Here is a 25,991-nt window from a genome sequence, read left to right on the forward strand (position 1 = left end):
CTCCTGTGTATACATTCCGAGGGGGTGGGGCTGGAGGGTAACATATATATATATACTTCTTATATACCTGTGCAAGCGCTGAGAAGGATGTGCAAAGTCATCAGAAAAATGGTGCAAGGTCAATAGTATAAGTGGGCCATACTTATATATATATATACACACAATGGTGACATCACACACACATATATATACATATATACACTCCCCGGCCACTTTATTAGGTACACCTGTCCAACTGCTCTTTAACACTTAATTTCTAATCAGCCAATCACATGGCGGCAACTCAGTGCATTTAGGCATGTAGACATGGTCAAGACAATCTCCTGCAGTTCAAACCGAGCATCAGTATGGGGAAGAAAGGTGATTTGTGGCCTTTGAACGTGGCATGGTTGTTGGGGCCAGAAGGGCTGGTCTGAGTATTTCAGAAACTGCTGATCTACTGGGATTTTCACGCACAACCATCTCTAGGGTTTACAGAGAATGGTCCGAAAAAGAAAAAACATCCAGTGAGCGGCAGTTCTGTGGGCGGAAATGCCTTGTTGATGCCAGAGGTCAGAGGAGAATGGGCAGACTGGTTCGAGCTGATAGAAAGGCAACAGTGACTCAAATCGCCACCCGTTACAACCAAGGTAGGCAGAAGAGCATCTCTGAACGCACAGTACGTCCAACTGTGAGGCAGATGGGCTACAGCAGCAGAAGACCACACCGGGTGCCACTCCTTTCAGCTAAGAACAGGAAACTGAGGCTACAATTTGCACAAGCTCATCGAAATTGGACAGTAGAAGATGGAAAAACGTTGCCTGGTCTGATGAGTCTCGATTTCTGCTGCGACATTCGGATGGTAGGGTCAGAATTTGGCGTCAACAACATGAAAGCATGGATCCATCCTGCCTTGTATCAGCGGGTCAGGCTGGTGGTGGTGGTGTCATGGATCCATCCTGCCTTGTATCAGCGGGTCAGGCTGGTGGTGGTGGTGTCATGGATCCATCCTGCCTTGTATCAGCGGGTCAGGCTGGTGGTGCTGGTGTCATGGATCCATCCTGCCTTGTATCAGCGGGTCAGGCTGGTGCTGGTGGTGTCATGGATCCATCCTGCCTTGTATCAGCGGGTCAGGCTGGTGGTGGTGGTGTCATGGATCCATCCTGCCTTGTATCAGCGGGTCAGGCTGGTGGTGGTGGTGTCATGGATCCATCCTGCCTTGTATCAGCGGGTCAGGCTGGTGGTGGGGGTGTCATGGATCCATCCTGCCTTGTATCAGCGGGTCAGGCTGGTGGCGGTGGTGTCATGGATCCATCCTGCCTTGTATCAGAGGGTCAGGCTGGTGGTGGTGTCATGGATCCATCCTGCCTTGTATCAGCGGGTCAGGCTGGTGGTGGTGTCATGGATCCATCCTGCCTTGTATCAGCGGGTCAGGCTGGTGGTGGTGGTGTCATGGATCCATCCTGCCTTGTATCAGCGGGTCAGGCTGGTGGTGGTGGTGTCATGGATCCATCCTGCCTTGTATCAGCGGGTCAGGCTGGTGGTGGTGGTGTCATGGATCCATCCTGCCTTGTATCAGCGGGTCAGGCTGGTGGTGCTGGTGTCATGGATCCATCCTGCCTTGTATCAGCGGCTCAGGCTGGTGGTGGTGGTGTCTTTGGGCCCCTTGGTAACGCCACAGCCTACCTGAGTATTGTTGCTGCCCATGTCCATCCCTTTATGAGCACAATGTACCCTGTAACTTCTGATGGCTACTTTCAGCAGGATAATGCGCCATGTCATAAAGCTGGAATCATCTCAGACTGGTTTCTTGAACATGACAATGAGGTCACTGGACACAAATGGCTCCACAGTCACCAGATCTCAATCCAATAGAGCATCTTTGGGATGTGGTGGAACGGGAGATTCGCATCATGGATGTGCAGCCGACAAATCTGCGGCAACTGTGTGATGCCATCATGTCACTATGGAGCAAAATCTCTGAGGAGCTTCCAGCACCTTGTTGTATCTATGCCACGAAGAATTGAGGCAGTTCTGAAGGCAAAAGGGGGTCCAACCCGTTACTAGCATGGTGTACCTAATAAAGTGGCCGCTGAGTGTATATATATATTATGCTGACATACACTGATTATGACATAGTCTGATTAAAGGATCTATATACACAGCCGGGAGTCTTTACTGTAAGAGCAGTGACACTATGGAGCCTCTGCCAGGATCTATCTATACCCAGGACTGTACCCAGGGGGCGCTATATACAGGAGAGAAGGAGTCTATATACACAGCCGGGAGTCATTACTGTAAGAGCAGTGACACTATGGAGCCTCTGCCAGGATCTATCTATACCCAGGACTGTACCCAGGGGGCGCTATATACAGGAGAGAAGGATCTATATACACAGCAGGGAGTCTTTACTGTAAGAGCAGTGACACTATGGAGCCTCTGCCAGGATCTATCTATACCCAGGACTGTACCCAGGGGGCGCTATATACAGGAGAGAAGGATCTATATACACAGCCGGGAGTCATTACTGTAAGAGCAGTGACACTATGGAGCCTCCGCCAGGATCTATCTATACCCAGGACTGTACCCAGGGGGCGCTATATACAGGAGAGGAGGATCTATATACACAGCCAGGAGTCATTACTGTAAGAGCAGTGACACTATGGAGCCTCTGCCAGGATCTATCTATACCCAGGACTGTACCCAGGGGGCGCTATATACAGGAGAGAAGGATCTATATACACAGCCGGGAGTCATTACTGTAAGAGCAGTGACACTATGGAGCCTCTGCCAGGATCTATCTATACCCAGGACTGTACCCAGGGGGCGCTATATACAGGAGAGAAGGATCTATATACACAGCCGGGAGTCTTTACTGTAAGAGCAGTGACACTATGGAGCCCCTGCCAGGATCTATCTATACCCAGGACTGTACCCAGGGGGCGCTATATACAGGAGAGAAGGATCTATATACACAGCCGGGAGTCATTACTGTAAGAGCAGTGACACTATGGAGCCTCCGCCAGGATCTATCTATACCCAGGACTGTACCCAGGGGGCGCTATATACAGGAGAGAAGGATCTATATACACAGCCGGGAGTCATTACTGTAAGAGCAGTGACACTATGGAGCCCCTGCCAGGATCTATCTATACCCAGGACTGTACCCAGGGGGCGCTATATACAGGAGAGAAGGATCTATATACACAGCCGGGAGTCATTACTGTAAGAGCAGTGACACTATGGAGCCCCTGCCAGGATCTATCTATACCCAGGACTGTACCCAGGGGGCGCTATATACAGGAGAGAAGGATCTATATACACAGCCGGGAGTCATTACTGTAAGAGCAGTGACACTATGGAGCCTCTGCCAGGATCTATCTATACCCAGGACTGTACCCAGGGGGCGCTATATACAGGAGAGAAGGATCTATATACACAGCCGGGAGTCATTACTGTAAGAGCAGTGACACTATGGAGCCTCTGCCAGGATCTATCTATACCCAGGACTGTACCCAGGGGGCGCTATATACAGGAGAGAAGGATCTATATACACAGCCGGGAGTCATTACTGTAAGAGCAGTGACACTATGGAGCCCCTGCCAGGATCTATCTATACCCAGGACTGTACCCAGGGGGCGCTATATACAGGAGAGAAGGATCTATATACACAGCCGGGAGTCATTACTGTAAGAGCAGTGACACTATGGAGCCCCTGCCAGGATCTATCTATACCCAGGACTGTACCCAGGGGGCGCTATATACAGGAGAGAAGGATCTATATACACAGCCGGGAGTCATTACTGTAAGAGCAGTGACACTATGGAGCCTCCGCCAGGATCTATCTATACCCAGGACTGTACCCAGGGGGCGCTATATACAGGAGAGAAGGATCTATATACACAGCCGGGAGTCATTACTGTAAGAGCAGTGACACTATGGAGCCTCTGCCAGGATCTATCTATACCCAGGACTGTACCCAGGGGGCGCTATATACAGGAGAGAAGGATCTATATACACAGCCGGGAGTCTTTACTGTAAGAGCAGTGACACTATGGAGCCTCTGCCAGGATCTATCTATACCCAGGACTGTACCCAGGGGGCGCTATATACAGGAGAGAAGGATCTATATACACAGCCGGGAGTCTTTACTGTAAGAGCAGTGACACTATGGAGCCTCCGCCAGGATCTATCTATACCCAGGACTGTACCCAGGGGGCGCTATATACAGGAGAGAAGGATCTATATACACAGCCAGGAGTCATTACTGTAAGAGCAGTGACACTATGGAGCCTCTGCCAGGATCTATCTATACCAAGGACTGTACCCAGGGGGCGCTATATACAGGAGAGAAGGATCTATATACACAGCCGGGAGTCATTACTGTAAGAGCAGTGACACTATGGAGCCTCTGCCAGGATCTATCTATACCCAGGACTGTACCCAGGGGGAGCTATATACAGGAGAGAAGGATCTATATACACAGCCGGGAGACTTTACTGTAAGAGCAGTGACACTATGGAGCCTCCGCCAGGATCTATCTATACCCAGGACTGTACCCAGGGGGCGCTATATACAGGAGAGAAGGATCTATATACACAGCCAGGAGTCATTACTGTAAGAGCAGTGACACTATGGAGCCTCTGCCAGGATCTATCTATACCCAGGACTGTACCCAGGGGGCGCTATATACAGGAGAGAAGGATCTATATACACAGCCGGGAGTCTTTACTGTAAGAGCAGTGACACTATGGAGCCCCTGCCAGGATCTATCTATACCCAGGACTGTACCCAGGGGGCGCTATATACAGGAGAGAAGGATCTATATACACAGCCGGGAGTCTTTACTGTAAGAGCAGTGACACTATGGAGCCTCTGCCAGGATCTATCTATACCCAGGACTGTACCCAGGGGGCGCTATATACAGGAGAGAAGGATCTATATACACAGCCGGGAGTCTTTACTGTAAGAGCAGTGACACTATGGAGCCTCTGCCAGGATCTATCTATACCCAGGACTGTACCCAGGGGGCGCTATATACAGGAGAGAAGGATCTATATACACAGCCGGGAGTCTTTACTGTAAGAGCAGTGACACTATGGAGCCTCTGCCAGGATCTATCTATACCCAGGACTGTACCCAGGGGGCGCTATATACAGGAGAGAAGGATCTATATACACAGCCGGGAGTCTTTACTGTAAGAGCAGTGACACTATGGAGCCTCTGCCAGGATCTATCTATACCCAGGACTGTACCCAGGGGGCGCTATATACAGGAGAGAAGGATCTATATACACAGCCGGGAGTCTTTACTGTAAGAGCAGTGACACTATGGAGCCTCTGCCAGGATCTATCTATACCCAGGACTGTACCCAGAGGGCGCTATATACAGGAGAGTAGGATCTATATACACAGCCGGGAGTCATTACTGTAAGAGCAGTGACACTATGGAGCCTCTGCCAGGATCTATCTATACCCAGGACTGTACCCAGAGGGCGCTATATACAGGAGAGTAGGATCTATATACACAGCCGGGAGTCATTACTGTAAGAGCAGTGACACTATGGAGCCTCCGCCAGGATCTATCTATACCCAGGACTGTACCCAGGGGGCGCTATATACAGGAGAGAAGGATCTATATACACAGCCGGGAGTCTTTACTGTAAGAGCAGTGACACTATGGAGCCCCTGCCAGGATCTATCTATACCCAGGACTGTACCCAGGGGGCGCTATATACAGGAGAGAAGGATCTATATACACAGCCGGGAGTCTTTACTGTAAGAGCAGTGACACTATGGAGCCCCTGCCAGGATCTATCTATACCCAGGACTGTACCCAGGGGGCGCTATATACAGGAGAGAAGGATCTATATACACAGCCGGGAGTCTTTACTGTAAGAGCAGTGACACTATGGAGCCTCTGCCAGGATCTATCTATACCCAGGACTGTACCCAGGGGGCGCTATATACAGGAGAGTAGGATCTATATACACAGCCGGGAGTCATTACTGTAAGAGCAGTGACACTATGGAGCCTCCGCCAGGATCTATCTATACCCAGGACTGTACCCAGGGGGCGCTATATACAGGAGAGAAGGATCTATATACACAGCCGGGAGTCTTTACTGTAAGAGCAGTGACACTATGGAGCCTCTGCCAGGATCTATCTATACCCAGGACTGTACCCAGAGGGCGCTATATACAGGAGAGTAGGATCTATATACACAGCCGGGAGTCATTACTGTAAGAGCAGTGACACTATGGAGCCTCCGCCAGGATCTATCTATACCCAGGACTGTACCCAGGGGGCGCTATATACAGGAGAGAAGGATCTATATACACAGCCGGGAGTCTTTACTGTAAGAGCAGTGACACTATGGAGCCTCTGCCAGGATCTATCTATACCCAGGACTGTACCCAGGGGGCGCTATATACAGGAGAGAAGGATCTATATACACAGCCAGGAGTCTTTACTGTAAGAGCGGTGACACTATGGAGCCCCTGCCAGGATCTATCTATACCCAGGACTGTACCCAGGGGGCGCTATATACAGGAGAGAAGGATCTATATACACAGCCGGGAGTCATTACTGTAAGAGCAGTGACACTATGGAGCCTCTGCCAGGATCTATCTATACCCAGGACTGTACCCAGGGGGCGCTATATACAGGAGAGAAGGATCTATATACACAGCCGGGAGTCTTTACTGTAAGAGCAGTGACACTATGGAGCCTCCGCCAGGATCTATCTATACCCAGGACTGTACCCAGGGGGCGCTATATACAGGAGAGAAGGATCTATATACACAGCCGGGAGTCATTACTGTAAGAGCAGTGACACTATGGAGCCTCTGCCAGGATCTATCTATACCCAGGACTGTACCCAGGGGGCGCTATATACAGGAGAGAAGGATCTATATACACAGCCGGGAGTCATTACTGTAAGAGCAGTGACACTATGGAGCCTCTGCCAGGATCTATCTATACCCAGGACTGTACCCAGGGGGCGCTATATACAGGAGAGAAGGATCTATATACACAGCCGGGAGTCTTTACTGTAAGAGCAGTGACACTATGGAGCCTCTGCCAGGATCTATCTATACCCAGGGGGCGCTATATACAGGAGAGAAGGATCTATATACACAGCCGGGGGTCATTACTGTAAGAGCAGTGACACTATGGAGCCTCTGCCAGGATCTATCTATACCCAGGACTGTACCCAGGGGGCGCTATATACAGGAGAGAAGGATCTATATACACAGCCGGGAGTCATTACTGTAAGAGCAGTGACACTATGGAGCCTCCGCCAGGATCTATCTATACCCAGGACTGTACCCAGGGGGCGCTATATACAGGAGAGAAGGAGTCTATATACACAGCTGGGAGTCTTTACTGTAAGAGCGGTGACACTATGGAGCCTCCGCCAGGATCTATCTATACCCAGGACTGTACCCAGGGGGCGCTATATACAGGAGAGAAGGAGTCTATATACACAGCTGGGAGTCTTTACTGTAAGAGCGGTGACACTATGGAGCCTCCGCCAGGATCTATCTATACCCAGGACTGTACCCAGGGGGCGCTATATACAGGAGAGAAGGATCTATATACACAGCCGGGAGTCATTACTGTAAGAGCAGTGACACTATGGAGCCTCTGCCAGGATCTATCTATACCCAGGACTGTACCCAGGGGGCGCTATATACAGGAGAGAAGGATCTATATACACAGCCGGGAGTCTTTACTGTAAGAGCAGTGACACTATGGAGCCTCTGCCAGGATCTATCTATACCCAGGACTGTACCCAGGGGGCGCTATATACAGGAGAGAAGGATCTATATACACAGCCGGGAGTCATTACTGTAAGAGCAGTGACACTATGGAGCCTCTGCCAGGATCTATCTATACCCAGGACTGTACCCAGGGGGCGCTATATACAGGAGAGAAGGATCTATATACACAGCCGGGAAACTTTACTGTAAGAGCAGTGACACTATGGAGCCCCTGCCAGGATCTATCTATACCCAGGACTGTACCCAGGGGGCGCTATATACAGGAGAGAAGGATCTATATACACAGCCGGGAGTCTTTACTGTAAGAGCAGTGACACTATGGAGCCTCTGCCAGGATCTATCTATACCCAGGACTGTACCCAGGGGGCGCTATATACAGGAGAGAAGGATCTATATACACAGCCGGGAGTCATTACTGTAAGAGCAGTGACACTATGGAGCCTCTGCCAGGATCTATCTATACCCAGGACTGTACCCAGGGGGCGCTATATACAGGAGAGAAGGATCTATATACACAGCCGGGAGTCTTTACTGTAAGAGCAGTGACACTATGGAGCCTCTGCCAGGATCTATCTATACCCAGGACTGTACCCAGGGGGCGCTATATACAGGAGAGAAGGATCTATATACACAGCCGGGAGTCATTACTGTAAGAGCAGTGACACTATGGAGCCTCTGCCAGGATCTATCTATACCCAGGACTGTACCCAGGGGGCGCTATATACAGGAGAGAAGGATCTATATACACAGCCGGGAGTCATTACTGTAAGAGCAGTGACACTATGGAGCCTCTGCCAGGATCTATCTATACCCAGGACTGTACCCAGGGGGCGCTATATACAGGAGAGAAGGATCTATATACACAGCCGGGAGTCATTACTGTAAGAGCAGTGACACTATGGAGCCCCTGCCAGGATCTATCTATACCCAGGACTGTACCCAGGGGGCGCTATATACAGGAGAGAAGGATCTATATACACAGCCGGGAGTCATTACTGTAAGAGCAGTGACACTATGGAGCCCCTGCCAGGATCTATCTATACCCAGGACTGTACCCAGGGGGCGCTATATACAGGAGAGAAGGATCTATATACACAGCCGGGAGTCATTACTGTAAGAGCAGTGACACTATGGAGCCTCCGCCAGGATCTATCTATACCCAGGACTGTACCCAGGGGGCGCTATATACAGGAGAGAAGGATCTATATACACAGCCGGGAGTCATTACTGTAAGAGCAGTGACACTATGGAGCCTCCGCCAGGATCTATCTATACCCAGGACTGTACCCAGGGGGCACTATATACAGGAGAGAAGGATCTATATACACAGCCGGGAGTCATTACTGTAAGAGCAGTGACACTATGGAGCCTCTGCCAGGATCTATCTATACCCAGGACTGTACCCAGGGGGCGCTATATACAGGAGAGAAGGATCTATATACACAGCCGGGAGTCTTTACTGTAAGAGCAGTGACACTATGGAGCCTCTGCCAGGATCTATCTATACCCAGGACTGTACCCAGAGGGCGCTATATACAGGAGAGAAGGATCTATATACACAGCCGGGAGTCTTTACTGTAAGAGCAGTGACACTATGGAGCCCCTGCCAGGATCTATCTATACCCAGGACTGTACCCAGGGGGCGCTATATACAGGAGAGAAGGATCTATATACACAGCCGGGAGTCTTTACTGTAAGAGCAGTGACACTATGGAGCCTCTGCCAGGATCTATCTATACCCAGGACTGTACCCAGGGGGCGCTATACACAGGAGAGAAGGATCTATATACACAGCCAGGAGTCTTTACTGTAAGAGCAGTGACACTATGGAGCCTCTGCCAGGATCTATCTATACCCAGGACTGTACCCAGGGGGCGCTATATACAGGAGAGAAGGATCTATATACACAGCCGGGAGTCTTTACTGTAAGAGCAGTGACACTATGGAGCCTCTGCCAGGATCTATCTATACCCAGGACTGTACCCAGGGGGCGCTATATACAGGAGAGAAGGATCTATATACACAGCCGGGGGTCATTACTGTAAGAGCAGTGACACTATGGAGCCTCTGCCAGGATCTATCTATACCCAGGACTGTACCCAGAGGGCGCTATATACAGGAGAGAAGGATCTATATACACAGCCGGGAGTCTTTACTGTAAGAGCAGTGACACTATGGAGCCCCTGCCAGGATCTATCTATACCCAGGACTGTACCCAGGGGGCGCTATATACAGGAGAGAAGGATCTATATACACAGCCAGGAGTCTTTACTGTAAGAGCGGTGACACTATGGAGCCCCTGCCAGGATCTATCTATACCCAGGACTGTACCCAGAGGGCGCTATATACAGGAGAGAAGGATCTATATACACAGCCGGGAGTCATTACTGTAAGAGCAGTGACACTATGGAGCCTCTGCCAGGATCTATCTATACCCAGGACTGTACCCAGGGGGCGCTATATACAGGAGAGAAGGATCTATATACACAGCCGGGAGTCATTACTGTAAGAGCAGTGACACTATGGAGCCCCTGCCAGGATCTATCTATACCCAGGACTGTACCCAGGGGGCGCTATATACAGGAGAGAAGGATCTATATACACAGCCGGGAGTCTTTACTGTAAGAGCAGTGACACTATGGAGCCTCTGCCAGGATCTATCTATACCCAGGACTGTACCCAGAGGGCGCTATATACAGGAGAGAAGGATCTATATACACAGCCGGGAGTCATTACTGTAAGAGCAGTGACACTATGGAGCCTCTGCCAGGATCTATCTATACCCAGGACTGTACCCAGGGGGCGCTATATACAGGAGAGAAGGATCTATATACACAGCCGGGAGTCATTACTGTAAGAGCAGTGACACTATGGAGCCCCTGCCAGGATCTATCTATACCCAGGACTGTACCCAGGGGGCGCTATATACAGGAGAGAAGGATCTATATACACAGCCGGGAGTCATTACTGTAAGAGCAGTGACACTATGGAGCCTCTGCCAGGATCTATCTATACCCAGGACTGTACCCAGGGGGCGCTATATACAGGAGAGAAGGATCTATATACACAGCCGGGAGTCTTTACTGTAAGAGCAGTGACACTATGGAGCCTCTGCCAGGATCTATCTATACCCAGGACTGTACCCAGGGGGCGCTATATACAGGAGAGAAGGATCTATATACACAGCCGGGAGTCATTACTGTAAGAGCAGTGACACTATGGAGCCTCTGCCAGGATCTATCTATACCCAGGACTGTACCCAGGGGGCGCTATATACAGGAGAGAAGGATCTATATACACAGCCGGGAGTCATTACTGTAAGAGCAGTGACACTATGGAGCCTCCGCCAGGATCTATCTATACCCAGGACTGTACCCAGGGGGCACTATATACAGGAGAGAAGGATCTATATACACAGCCGGGAGTCATTACTGTAAGAGCAGTGACACTATGGAGCCTCTGCCAGGATCTATCTATACCCAGGACTGTACCCAGGGGGCGCTATATACAGGAGAGAAGGATCTATATACACAGCCGGGAGTCATTACTGTAAGAGCAGTGACACTATGGAGCCTCTGCCAGGATCTATCTATACCCAGGACTGTACCCAGAGGGCGCTATATACAGGAGAGAAGGATCTATATACACAGCCGGGAGTCTTTACTGTAAGAGCAGTGACACTATGGAGCCCCTGCCAGGATCTATCTATACCCAGGACTGTACCCAGGGGGCGCTATATACAGGAGAGAAGGATCTATATACACAGCCGGGAGTCTTTACTGTAAGAGCAGTGACACTATGGAGCCTCTGCCAGGATCTATCTATACCCAGGACTGTACCCAGAGGGCGCTATATACAGGAGAGAAGGATCTATATACACAGCCGGGAGTCATTACTGTAAGAGCAGTGACACTATGGAGCCTCTGCCAGGATCTATCTATACCCAGGACTGTACCCAGGGGGCGCTATATACAGGAGAGAAGGATCTATATACACAGCCGGGAGTCTTTACTGTAAGAGCAGTGACACTATGGAGCCTCTGCCAGGATCTATCTATACCCAGGACTGTACCCAGGGGGCGCTATATACAGGAGAGAAGGATCTATATACACAGCCGGGAGTCATTACTGTAAGAGCAGTGACACTATGGAGCCTCTGCCAGGATCTATCTATACCCAGGACTGTACCCAGGGGGCGCTATATACAGGAGAGAAGGATCTATATACACAGCCGGGAGTCATTACTGTAAGAGCAGTGACACTATGGAGCCTCTGCCAGGATCTATCTATACCCAGGACTGTACCCAGGGGGCGCTATATACAGGAGAGAAGGATCTATATACACAGCCGGGAGTCATTACTGTAAGAGCGGTGACACTATGGAGCCTCTGCCAGGATCTATCTATACCCAGGACTGTACCCAGGGGGCGCTATATACAGGAGAGAAGGATCTATATACACAGCCGGGAGTCATTACTGTAAGAGCAGTGACACTATGGAGCCTCTGCCAGGATCTATCTATACCCAGGACTGTACCCAGGGGGCACTATATACAGGAGAGAAGGATCTATATACACAGCCGGGAGTCATTACTGTAAGAGCAGTGACACTATGGAGCCTCTGCCAGGATCTATCTATACCCAGGACTGTACCCAGGGGGCGCTATATACAGGAGAGAAGGATCTATATACACAGCCGGGAGTCTTTACTGTAAGAGCAGTGACACTATGGAGCCTCTGCCAGGATCTATCTATACCCAGGACTGTACCCAGAGGGCGCTATATACAGGAGAGAAGGATCTATATACACAGCCGGGAGTCATTACTGTAAGAGCAGTGACACTATGGAGCCTCCGCCAGGATCTATCTATACCCAGGACTGTACCCAGGGGGCGCTATATACAGGAGAGAAGGATCTATATACACAGCCGGGAGTCTTTACTGTAAGAGCAGTGACACTATGGAGCCTCTGCCAGGATCTATCTATACCCAGGACTGTACCCAGGGGGCGCTATATACAGGAGAGAAGGATCTATATACACAGCCGGGAGTCTTTACAATCCCTCCATATTCCTATCCTCTCCCTCCTGTCCCCAGGACCCTCTTGTGCTGCACCAGTTATCTCGGGTGCGGTATCCCAGTAATCAGTTTATACATCTCCCCCCTGAACCTTCCCCTCTGCCCCCCAGATGTGACCGGACCTGGGACATTGATCCAAGGACAGACCACAGCCGCTCTGTTCCTGTGACCTGGATCCCTTATCGCTGGGGCAGATGTTGCGGTTCCCAGGGCCCGGAGCCGCTCGTCATCAGCCCCACTCACCTGAGTGAGGAGTCATCACTCCACTACAAGCTCACACACTGTACAGCACAGAGAGCGGCGGACACAATGCGACGACACTGCAGCTCTGTGCTGGCCTTCCTCCTGGTACTGAACATCGCTCTGGCGACAGAAAGCAGCAACAGCACCGACATAGAGGGTGAGTCCCTGCGCAGAGCATGGGGGGTCGTGACCTCCAGTACTTAGGGTCATAGAGCTCTGGATGACACAAGTCACATCAATAGACATTAGAAAGTTTAGTAAAATCCAAAAATCCAGGACATGTTCTCCTCCCCGACCTCCGGGGCCCCCCAGAAGAGCTGCACCCAAAAATCTATAGCGCCCCAAATATCCCCCATGAATGATGAGCTGAGCGCAGGAGGAATGCAGTGTAATAGCGCTTATCACCAGCAGGGGGCAGTGTGCAGTCACATAGCTTATACTGGTACTGGTACTGGAACCACATGACATGGACCAGATGTATTACAGCCCAGCACCAGCTTATTGCTGGACTTCGCACCTTCTCTTCAGTACAAACTGCTGCACATGTATTTATATAGTGTCCGCGCTGCACCGACCCGACCCAAAAATTCTGCCGTATTTATCATGCAGAGTCTAAAAGAATTGTGTTGCACGCCCCATGTTACAAGTGCACCAAAAAGCATGTGTACCTGCCCCTCAGTATATAGATAGCCCCTGCACGTGTCACTCAGTATATAGATAGCCCCTGCACATGCCCCTCAGTATATAGATAGCCCCTGCACCTGCCCCTCAGTATATAGATAGCCCCTACACCTGCCCCTCAGTATATAGATAGCCCCTACACCTGCCCACTCAGTACATAAATAGCCCCTGCACGTGTCACTCAGTATATAGATAGCCCCTGCACCTGCCCCTCAGTATATAGATAGCCCCTGCATGAGTCACTCAGTATATAGATAGCCCCTGCACCTGCCCCTCAGTATATAGATAGCCCCTGCACCTGCCCCTCAGTATATAGATAGCCCATGCACCTGCCCCTCAGTATATAGATAGCCCCTGCACCTGCCCCTCAGTATATAGATAGCCCCTGCACCTGCCCCTCAGTATATAGATAGCCCCTGCAAATGCCCCTCAGTATATAGATAGCCCCTGCACCTGCCCCTCAGTATATAGATATTCCCTGCACCTGCCCCTCAGTATATAGATATTCCCTGCACCTGCCCCTCAGTATATAGATATTCCCTGCACCTGCCCCTCAGTATATAGATAGCCCCTGCCCCTCAGTATATAGATATTCCCAGCACATGTCCCCTCAGTATATAGATAGCCCCTACACATGCCCCTCAGTATACAGTAAGCCCATGCCCCTCAGTATATAGATAGCTCCTGCACCTGCCCCTCAGTATATAGATAGCCCCTGCACCTGCCCCTCAGTACATAGGTAGCCCCTGCCCCTCAGTACATAGATAGCCCCTGCACCTGCCCCTCAGTATATAGATATTCCCAGCACATGTCCCCTCAGTATATAGATAGCCCCTACACATGCCCCTCAGTATACAGTAAGCCCATGCACATGCCCCTCAGTATATAGATAGCCCCTACACATGCCCCTCAGTATACAGAAAGCCCATGCACATGCCCCTCAGTATATAGATAGCCCCTACACATGCCCCTCAGTATACAGAAAGCCCATGCACATGCCCCTCAGTATATAGATAGCCCCTACACATGCCCCTCAGTATACAGAAAGCCCATGCACATGCCCCTCAGTATATAGATAGCCCCTACACATGCCCCTCAGTATACAGAAAGCCCATGCACATGCCCCTCAGTATATAGATAGCCCATGCACATGCCCCTCAGTATACAGAAAGCCCATGCACATGCCCCTCAGTATACAGAAAGCCCATGCACATGCCCCTCAGTATACAGTAAGCCCATGCACATGCCCCTCAGTATACAGTAAGCCCATGCACATGCCCCTCAGTATATAGATAGCCCATGCACATCCTCCTCAGTATATAGATAGCCCCTACACCTGCCCACTCAGTATATAGATAGCCCCTGCACTTGTCCCTCAGTATATAGATAGCTCCTGCACCTGCCCCCTCAGTATATAGATAGCCCGTGCACATCCTCCTCAGTATATAGATAGGCCCTGCACATGCCCCCTCAGTATATAGATAACCTCTGCACGCGCCCCCTCAGTATATAGATAACCTCTGCACGCGCCCCCTCAGTATATAGATAGCCCATGCACATGCCCCTCAGTATATAGATAGCCCATGCACATCCTCCTCAGTATATAGATAGCCCATGCACATCCTCCTCAGTATATAGATAGCCCCTGTATGTGCCCCTCAGTATATAGATAGACCATGCACATGTCCCTCAGTATATAGATAGCCCCTACACCTGCCCCTCAGTATACAGAAAGCCCATGCACATGCCCCTCAGTATATAGATAGCCCCTACACATGCCCCTCAGTATACAGAAAGCCCATGCACATGCCCCTCAGTATATAGATAGCCCCTACACATGCCCCTCAGTATACAGAAAGCCCATGCACATGCCCCTCAGTATATAGATAGCCCATGCACATGCCCCTCAGTATACAGAAAGCCCATGCACATGCCCCTCAGTATACAGTAAGCCCATGCCCCTCAGTATACAGTAAGCCCATGCACATGCCCCTCAGTATACAGTAAGCCCATGCACATGCCCCTCAGTATATAGATAGCCCATGCACATCCTCCTCAGTATATAGATAGCCCCTACACCTGCCCACTCAGTATATAGATAGCCCCTGCACTTGTCCCTCAGTATATAGATAGCTCCTGCACCTGCCCCCTCAGTATATAGATAGCCCGTGCACATCCTCCTCAGTATATAGATAGGCCCTGCACATGCCCCCTCAGTATATAGATAACCTCTGCACGCGCCCCCTCAGTATATAGATAGCCCATGCACATGCCCCTCAGTATATAGATAGCCCATGCACATCCTCCTCAGTATATAGATAGCCCATGCACATCCTCCTCAGTATATAGATAGCCCCTGCACCTGCCCCTCAGTATATAGATAGCCCCTACACCTGCCCCTCAGTATATAGATAGCCCATGCACATCCTCCTCAGTATATAGATAGCCCCTGTATGTGCCCCTCAGTATATAGATAGACCATGCACATGTCCCTCAGTATATAGATAGAGAAAGAACATATGGTATCCCCAAACCAACGCAAAACAGTGCTTTAGCCTCTATATCAACAGTACCCTGTTTGGGAGGTCCAGAGCCCTCAGCCTCAGCGACCCCTCCACACTGCCGCCGCCCCCCACCTAAGTGATCAGCGGCAACAGCATGAAGAGGCGCCGAGGCACCGGAAGCTGCCACCAGTGCCGGGCTATCCCCCCCTCCCAGCGGGGGACGCACCACAGCACTGGATTTTGATGTTATCGTCACTGCCGAGCCGCCCTGACTGTCCGGCCTTGCGGCCGATGCCTCCCCTGCTCCCCCACTGTTACCACAAACAGAGACGGAGCCCATCGCCACATCAGATGTCACACCTGTAATCTCCCCGCTCCCTGGCACTGAGGGCGCGTTCACACGTTGCGTTTTGGTTGCGTTTTCATTGCGTTTGAAACGCATATACAACAGCTGATGAGAGGTAATTTGCCTAATTACATTACAGTTTACGTTTGTAAACGCATTGTTAACGAATGCGTTAACATCGCGTTTACTATGCGTTTTGTAAGCGGAAATGTTAACAGTGATGTAATTAGGCAAATCATCCCTCCTCAGCTGTTGTATATGCGTTTCAAACGCAATGAAAACGCAGGTCAAAACGCAACGTGTGAACGCGTCCTGAGTCTGACCTGGGGAGGGGGCTGTACACAAAACTCACCACTTCCACGGATTTGGTCTTCTTCTGGAGGTGCACAGGGGACTCGAGCCGTCGGATCTCCTCCATCAGCGCTCCTCCCTGGTGGCTGTCACTCCTCCATCTCCCGGAACCTCTCATCATTCATGACTTTTTTTCTTTAAGGCTGCGGTCACATGTGGCGTTTTGAACCTGTTTTTGGCCCTTTTTTAAGCAGTCCGTTAAAAAACGCATCCGATTTTGACCGGTTTTCCCAATTAACTTAATTAAAACTGTTAAAAAACTGATGCATTTTTAAAAACGCCACGTATGACGAAGCCTACATGGTCCACCCCTCTCCAGCAGGTAAGCCTTCCTCTCCTCCAAGGCCTGGATGTCAGTCTGGAGCCTGGAAATCTCTGCCAGAATCTGCTCCTTCTTCCTCTTTGGGGCAGAGCCTGCCCTGGCATGGGCGCACCTGAGCTCCTCCCGCAGTCTCCTCACCGTCTTGCTGGCTTCTTCGTACTCAGAGAGGTGGCCCAGAGCCCGGGAGGCATAGGTGGAAATAGACTCCCGGGTCCTCAGCATTCCCGGGTCCTCAGTATCCAGCTTTCCCGAGGTATCCAGCTTTCTTGGGGTTTTGGTGCTTTTTGATGCCTTAGCTGGCCTGGGGGTACTTGGAGCAGCATTGCTGCTGTTCCTTGCAGATCTTCTCACCCCCAAGGCTTCTGCAGCGCTGGCCGGTTCCTGGCTACCCCTGCCTCCCGCCGGCCTAGACCGGGAAGCAGGAGCCTGGGACTTGCCGCTCTGGCTCATGCCTGGAAACCCAACCCTTCCCTGGGGGCGCGTTCACACATTGCGTTTTGGTCGCATTTTCATTGCATTTGAAACACATATACAACAGCTGATGAGAGGTGATTTGCCTAATTACACTAACGTTTACGACGTGTTTTGTAAACGGAAATGTTAACAGTGATGTAATTAGGCAAATCACCCCTCCTCAGCTGTTGTATATGCGTTTCAGACGCAATGAAAACGCAAAACGCAACGTGTGAACGCGCCCTGGGAGAGGAGAGAGCAGGCCCCAGGTGGAGGTGGATTATTCCTGGAGCTCACGAGCAGAGATAACGAGATACACCAGAGCTGCACTCACTATTCTGCTGGTGCAGTCATAGATGACATTAGTATGGAGGTCCTTCTATAATTTCCTCTCTTCTTCCCTCAGGTCCGGAGCGCAGTGCTGTGATATTATCCGATGTTTCTTCTGCTAAGTCCTTCATCAGTTCCAGGGATATTGCGGTGGTCGGGTTCTTTGTGGTAGGTACTCGGGCTCCTGTCGCTCATACATTTGGGTGCAGTTCCCCTTTATGTGGCTTTGCTCCTCCCACAGGACACCGAGCTGCCAGAATTTGAATATTTTAACACAATTGTAAAAAACCATCCTGAGTGGGATTATGGTGTCGCCACCAGCGAGGACGTCCTGAGACACTACAAGATCCGCAGTAACGCCATCTCCATATTCCGCCAGGTCAGAACAACATCATTCTGTATATCTCTCCCTCCTCACTGCTGCCCCCTGCTGGCTCAGACTGTTACAACAAGCAGAATTGTGAGTGCAGCTTTGGTGGTGACTAGAGTTTTCCTTGTACTGATTTCAGGCAGATAACTTCCGGGATGATTTGGTGGTGGAGGAGACGCCGGAACTGACCACGGCAAAGCTGTACCGCTTCCTAACCATCAACGAGCTGCGGCTGGTGACAGACTATAACCCCATGGTGAGGAGCGGGAGGGGGCCCAATGTTTTACCCCGTCTACAATCCATTCTGACATAAACAGCCTGGACTGCGGCTTATACAATGTATCAGTCTAACAAGCAGTAGCTGATGTTACCTTACAGACGAGTCTATAGACCGGACACATTGGGGCTGATTTATCATTCTTAGTTGCCCATGGCAACCAATTACAGCTCCACTTTCATTTTACCAGTGCTCATGAATATTTGATTTATGATTGGTTGCCATGGGCAACTAGAAATATTCTTTGTGTCGCATGGAAGCAGCGCAGCTGCACCACAAAAGGGTTGCGTGCGCCACAAGTGCACACACTTCTTAAATACCTGCACAAGCCGTATTAACCCCGAAAAAGGTGAACAGCCCGACAAAGGTGCAGTGCACGACCCTTAGTAAATGAGCCCCATTGTCACATTGGTTTTAAATGGATTCTGTGTGACCATACAGTCTGCAGCCAGTGTTATGTATTGTCCCTGGAGAGATATGTAATCAGACCTCACACTGCTGTGCTCTGTGCTCTCTGCAGCCAGTGTTATGTACTGTCCCTGGAGAGATGTGTAATCAGACCTAACACTGCTGTGCTCTGTGCTCTCTACAGCCAGTGTTATGTATTGTCCCTGGAGAGATGTATAATCAGACCTCACACTGCTGTGCTCTGTGCTCTCTGCAGCCAGTGTTATGTATTGTCTCTGGAGAGATGTGTAATCAGACCTCACACTGCTGTGCTCTGTGCTCTCTGCAGCCAGTGTTATGTATTGTCCCTGGAGAGATGTGTAATCAGACCTCACACTGCTGTGCTCTGTGCTCTCTGCAGCCAGTGTTATGTATTGTCCCTGGAGAGATGTGTAATCAGACCTCACACTGCTGTGCTCTGTGCTCTCTGCAGCCAGTGTTATGTATTGTCCCTGGAGAGATGTGTAATCAGACCTCACACTGCTATGCTCTGTGCTCTCTGCAGCCAGTGTTATGTATTGTCCCTGGAGAGATGTGTAATCAGACCTAACACTGCTGTGCTCTGTGCTCTCTGCAGCCAGTGTTATGTACTGTCCCTGGAGAGATGTGTAATCAGACCTAACACTGCTGTGCTCTGTGCTCTCTGCAGCCAGTGTTATGTACTGTCCCTGGAGAGATGTGTAATCAGACCTAACACTGCTGTGCTCTGTGCTCTCTGCAGCCAGTGTTATGTACTGTCCCTGGAGAGATGTGTAATCAGACCTAACACTGCTGTGCTCTGTGCTCTCTGCAGCCAGTGTTATGTACTGTCCCTGGAGAGATGTGTAATCAGACCTCACACTGCTGTGCTCTGTGCTCTGTGCAGCCAGTGTTATGTATTGTCCCTGGAGAGATGTGTAATCAGACCTAACACTGCTGTGCTCTGTGCTCTCTGCAGCCAGTGTTATGTATTGTCCCTGGAGAGATGTGTAATCAGACCTCACACTGCTGTGCTCTGTGCTGCTAGTGTTATGTATTGTCCCTGGAGAGATGTGTAATCAGACCTCACACTGCTGTGCTCTGTGCTCTCTGCAGCCAGTGTTATGTATTGTCACTGGAGAGATGTGTAATCAGACCTCACACTGCTGTGCTCTGTGCTCTCTGCAGCCAGTGTTATGTATTGTCCCTGGAGAGATGTGTAATCAGACCTCACACTGCTGTGCTCTGTGCTCTCTGCAGCCAGTGTTATGTATTATCCCTGGAGAGATGTGTAATCAGACCTCACACTGCTGTGCTCTGTGCTCTCTGCAGCCAGTGTTATGTATTGTCCCTGGAGAGATGTGTAATCAGACCTAACACTGCTGTGCTCTGTGCTCTCTGCAGCCAGTGTTATGTATTGTCCCTGGAGAGATGTGTAATCAGACCTCACACTGCTGTGCTCTGTGCTGCTAGTGTTATGTATTGTCCCTGGAGAGATGTGTAATCAGACCTCACACTGCTGTGCTCTGTGCTCTCTGCAGCCAGTGTTATGCATTGTCCCTGGAGAGATGTGTAATCAGACCTCACACTGCTGTGCTCTGTGCTCTCTGCAGCCAGTGTTATGTACTGTCCCTGGAGAGATGTGTAATCAGACCTCACACTGCTGTGCTCTGTGCTCTCTGCAGCCTGTGTTATGTATTGTCCCTGGAGAGATGTGTAATCAGACCTCACACTGCTGTGCTCTGTGCTCTCTGCAGCCAGAGTTATGTACTGTCCCTGGAGAGATGTGTAATCAGACCTCACACTGCTGTGCTCTGTGCTCTCTGCAGCCAGTGTTATGCATTGTCCCTGGAGAGATGTGTAATCAGACCTCACACTGCTGTGCTCTGTGCTCTCTGCAGCCAGTGTTATGCATTGTCACTGGAGAGATGTGTAATCAGACATTTGAGTATGATGTTAGTAGCAGTAGGTTGGTGATATATGGAGTTATATTCCAGGATTGTAGCTGACAGGTTCCCTTTGTATCCTCCCCTTACCTCAGGAGGCCACGTGGTACATAGTATCCAGTCTAGACAACTACAAGTGACTAAATTTCAAGTTCAAAATATTTGGTAGAATTAGGAAAATCATGACAGATGGAAAGTGACAGCAGATGACGGCAGCGGAGCTGTGTACACACAACGGATGGAGACTATAGCCCATATCCGGACTATTTATTACAACTTATTAATAGCAGTTATAATAGATTACAATCTGCACAATCCTGGGTTACTATGACAAGTGTCTCAGTGTTTATTCTTTTTGAAGCTACCTACGTATATTACAGGTCCATATACAGATAGTTACCGTGACTTATTATTGGCTAATAGACACTAAATGTATCAATTGCAACTTCAAAAAGAATAAACACTGAGACACTTGTCATATTAACCCATGATTGTGCAGATTGTAATCTTTTATAACTGGTATTAATAGAAGCTCCGGATTTGGGCTTTCCCTGACTTGTCTTTGGTATTTTCGGAGTAACATGTAGAGATCCTGCCATATGGGTCCATTGTTCTGGAGCACAGACTCATCACCCAGACACAAACCATGGCAGAGGCTCCTCAGTCTCAGGACCTCATTCACTGACAGCACGCAGAGATCTTGCGTTGTGTGTAACCCCTTCTCTCCTCCTCTCAGACGTCCATCGGACTCATCGCCAGCAAAGTTCAGGTCCACCTGCTGTTCTTCACACACAAGGACGTGGAAGGACAGGAAGGAATCCTCAAGGAATTACGGAGCGCGGCGAGTGACCTCCGGGGGCAGGTAAGTGATATCCTATGGGGGGGGTCAGTAACATCCGGGGGGAGGGGGGTCAGTAATATCCTAGGGGGCAGGTCAGTGATATCCGGGGGGAGGGGGGGTCTGTAATATCCAGGGGGGGGGGGGGCAGTGGTATCCAGGGGCAGGTCTGTAATATCCATGGGCGGGTCTGTAATATCCAGGGGCGGGTCTGTAATATCCAGGGGTAGGTCAGTGATATCCAGGGGCAGGTCTGTAATATCCAGGGGCGGGTCTGCAATATCCATGGGGGGTCACTGATATCCAGGGGCAGGTCTGTAATGTCCATGGTGGGGGGGTCTGTAATATCCGGGGGCAGGTCAGTGATATTCAGGGGCGGGTCTGTAATATCAAGTGGGGCAGGTCTGTAATACGCGGCAGCAGGTCAGTGATATGCAGGGGGCACGTCTGTAATATCCATGTGTGTGTGTGGGGGGGGGGTCACTGATATCCAGGGTCAGGTCTGTAATATCCATGTGGGGGGGGGGGGGGGGGGGGTCACTGATATCCAGGGGCAGGTCTGTAATATCCGGGGGCAGATCAGTGATATCCAGTGGGGCGAGTCTGTAATATGCTGGGGCAGGTCAGTGATATGCAGGGGGCATGTCTGCAATATCCATGGGGGGGGTGTCACTGATATCCAGGGGCAGGTCTGTAATATCCGGGGGCAGGTCAGTGATATGCAGTGGGGCGGGTCTGTAATACGCGGCGGCAGGTCAGTGATATGCAGGGGGCATGTCTGTAATATCCATGTGGGGGGGGGGGGGGGGGGGGGGGGTCACTGATATCCAGGGACAGATCTGTAATATCCGGGGGCAGGTCAGTGATATCCAGTGGGGCGGGTCTGTAATATGTGGGGGCGGGTCAGTGATATCCAGTGGGGCGGGTCTGTAATATGCGGGGGCAGGTCAGTGATATGCAGGGGGCATGCCTGTAATATCCATGGGGGGGGGGGGTCACTGATATCCAGGGGCAGGTCTGTAATATCCGGGGGCAGGTCAGTGATATCCAGGGGCAGGTCTGTAATATGCGGGGGCAGGTCAGTGATATCCAGGGGCAGGTCTGTAATATCCATGGGGGGGGGGGGGGTCACTGATATCCAGGGGCAGGTCTGTAATATGCGGGGGCAGGTCAGTGATATCCAGGGGCAGGTCTGTGATATCCAGGGGCAGGTCAGTGATATCCAGGGGCAGGTCTGTAATATGCGGGGGCAGGTCTGTGATATCCAGGGGCAGGTCTGTGATATCCAGGGGCAGGTCAGTGATATCCAGGGGCAGGTCTGTAATATGCGGGGGCAGGTCAGTGATATCCAGGGGCAGGTCTGTAATATGCGGGGGCAGGTCAGTGATATCCAGGGGCAGGTCTGTAATATGCGGGGGCAGGTCAGTGATATGCAGGGGGCATGTCTGTAATATCCATGGGGGGGGGGGGGTGTCACTGATATTCAGGGGCAGGTCTGTAATATCCGGGGCAGGTCAGTGATATCCAGGGTGGCGGATCAGTGATATCCAGGGGCGGGTCTGTAATAGCTGGGGGCAGGTCACTGATATCTGGAGGCAGTTTAGTGATACCTGGGGGCGGATCAGTGATATCCAGTGGGGCGGGTCTGTAATACGCGGCGGCAGGTCAGTGATATGCAGGGGGCAGGTCAGTGATATCCAGGGGCGGGTCTGTAATAGCTGGGGGCAGGTCAGTGATATCTGGAGGCAGTTTAGTGATACCTGGGGGCAGGTCAGTGATATCCAGTGGGGCGGGTCTGTAATACGCGGCGGCAGGTCAGTGATATGCAGGGGGCATGTCTGTAATATCCATGTGGGGGGGTCAGTGATATCCAGGGGCAGGTCTGTAATATGCGGGGGCAGGTCAGTGATATGCAGGGGGCATGTCTGTAATATCCATGGGGGGGGGGGGGGGTGTCACTGATATTCAGGGGCAGGTCTGTAATATGCGGGGGCAGGTCAGTGATAGCCAGGGGCAGGTCTGTAATATGCGGGGGCAGGTCAGTGATATGCAGGGGGCATGTCTGTAATAACCATGGGGGGAGGGGAGGGGGTGTCAATGGTATCCAGGGGCAGGTCTGTAATATCCGGGGCAGGTCAGTGATATTCAGTGGGGCGGGTCTGTAATATCCATGGTGGGAGTTCAGTGATATCCAGGGGCGGGTCTGTAATATCCATGGGGAGGGGTCAGTAATATCCAGGGGCGGGTCTGTAATATACAGGGGGGCGGATCAGTGATATCCAGGGGCGGGTCTGTAATAGCTGGGGGCAGGTCACTGATATCCGGGGGCGGGTCTGTGATGTCTGGGGGCGGGTCAGTGATACCCGGGGGACGTCACTGGGGGAGGGATTAGTAAGCCTCAATTACTGCGAGCTTATTCCATTTCCCAAACCAGACAGACCCGGGACTAGACGTTATAATGCAGACCCCAGACCGTAATATTCATACCTCATGTTACGGACCCCAGACCGTGTGTTAGACCTTACAAAAATTACGAAAAAAACAGACCTTGAACCCCAATATTCAGCACAACATTAGACGTCATGATGCTGACACCGGACCCCTGAGCCCATCCTAAACCTAAACCCAGCCCCCAGCCCCCACACAGATACTGTCCAGTCCTGACACAATCCCCCGAACACAGACATAACTAGACGATCCTCGTGCACATTCATGGTGTCCACGTTTCTGCTGTCAGGTTCTCTTCGTCAAGATCGATGCGGACATGAGGAGCAACCAGAAGATCATCGGGTTCTTCAAGCTGAAGAGAACTGACCTCCCCTTTATTTCCATAATCGACACCGAAACCAAGAGGAAGCGGTTCCGGGAGTCCGGGGACATCACCGCCGCGGGGGTCAAACAATTCTGCCTGGACTTCCTGTCCAGCACCGAGGTGAGAGGCCACCGGGGCATAGAGGGCTAAGGAGACCACCAAGGGCTGAGGCTTAAAGGGGAATTCCATGATTCACTGGAGGTGAAAGACAAACTATAGAACCAATCCATGGGCTAGAAGAATTATGTCCCACCCCCTGGACTCCTACCAGCTGTGACAGATGCACAGGGGTCAGGGGGGAGGGGCTTGTGAATTTTTCTGTCCTCTCTCCAATTTGACTATTTGTAAAAATACTAAAAATGTTTCCATTTTTCAGGAGGAGGAGGAGTCAGAAAATCTGAAGACGGAATTATAAGATTTGGAAGTTTGTTTTTGTCCTTGACGTAATTTCATGTTTTTTAGAATAAAACTTTTATTTACGGAATAATAATAACCTCAATGATTCTGTATGACGTCCTGTGTCCTGCAGTACCAGGAGTGAACACTAGAGGGAGGTGACACTGGACATTTAGGGGTCAGCACTGTCTCTGCCGTGTCAGTCTGTACTGCGGTTCTGCACATAGCGACCCCTCCTGGGGTCACACACTGATTGTGGGGGAGTAGTGGCTGCGCCCGGGGTCCTCTGGGGTCACACACTGACTGTGGGGGAGTAGTGGCTGCGCCCGGGGTCTTCTAGGGTCACACACTGATTGTGGGGGAGTAGTGGCAGCGCCCGGGGTCCTCTGGGGTCACACACTGATTGTGGGGGAGTAGTGGCTGCGCCCGGGGTCCTCTGGGGTCACACACTGATTGTGGGGGAGTAGTGGCTGCGCCCGGGGTCCTCTGGGGTCACACACTGATTGTGGGGGAGTAGTGGCTGCGCCCGGGGTCCTCTGGGGTCACACACTGATTGTGGGGGAGTAGTGGCTGCGCCCGGGGTCCTCTGGGGTCACACACTGATTGTGGGGGAGTAGTGGCTGCGCCCGGGGTCCTCTGGGGTCACACACTGATTGTGGTGGAGTAGTGGCTGCGCCCGGGGTCCTCTGGGGTCACACACTGATTGTGGGGGAGTAGTGGCTGCGCCCGGGGTCCTCTGGGGTCACACACTGACTGTGGGGGAGTAGTGGCTGCGCCCGGGGTCCTCCTGGGGTCACACACTGATTGTGGGGGAGTAGTGGCTGCGCCCGGGGTCCTCTGGGGTCACACACTGATTGTGGGGGAGTAGTGGCTGC

At 51.1% G+C, this 25,991-nt stretch overlaps 1 protein-coding gene across 2 annotated transcripts; it reads left to right on the forward strand.

The window, feature by feature from the left end:
- Nucleotides 1-13,070: 13,070 nt before the first annotated feature.
- On the forward strand, nucleotides 13,071-25,210 carry ERP27 (endoplasmic reticulum protein 27). 2 transcript variants are annotated; one of them, XM_072127092.1, is made up of 7 exons: nucleotides 13,071-13,242; nucleotides 18,149-18,240; nucleotides 18,314-18,451; nucleotides 18,582-18,698; nucleotides 21,807-21,932; nucleotides 24,646-24,840; nucleotides 25,097-25,210. In XM_072127092.1, the coding sequence occupies exons 1-7, from the start codon at nucleotides 13,152-13,154 to the stop codon at nucleotides 25,133-25,135; spliced, it is 798 nt and encodes a 265-aa protein (XP_071983193.1). In that variant the 5' UTR covers nucleotides 13,071-13,151; the 3' UTR covers nucleotides 25,136-25,210. The 2 variants fall into 2 exon arrangements, with proteins under 2 accessions (XP_071983193.1, XP_071983192.1); XM_072127091.1 differs by lacking the exon at nucleotides 13,071-13,242 and adding an exon at nucleotides 17,377-17,542.
- Nucleotides 25,211-25,991: the final 781 nt, after the last annotated feature.

Source organism: Engystomops pustulosus, chromosome 10 (genome assembly GCF_040894005.1).
Source record: "Engystomops pustulosus chromosome 10, aEngPut4.maternal, whole genome shotgun sequence".
NCBI classification, from domain to species: Eukaryota; Metazoa; Chordata; class Amphibia; order Anura; family Leptodactylidae; genus Engystomops; species Engystomops pustulosus.

What these genes read in the sequence shown, in the direction of transcription:
- ERP27 (XM_072127091.1), top strand. Translation starts at nt 17,392, where the DNA reads ATGGGCGCACCTGAGCTCCTCCCGCAGTCTCCTCACCGTCTTGCTGGC. An exon ending in CCATCTCCATATTCCGCCAG is followed by an intron (nt 18,452 to 18,581) that starts GTCAGAACAACA and finishes TACTGATTTCAG; the next exon opens with GCAGATAACTTCCGGGATGA. An exon ending in ACTTCCTGTCCAGCACCGAG is followed by an intron (nt 24,841 to 25,096) that starts GTGAGAGGCCAC and finishes TCCATTTTTCAG; the next exon opens with GAGGAGGAGGAGTCAGAAAA.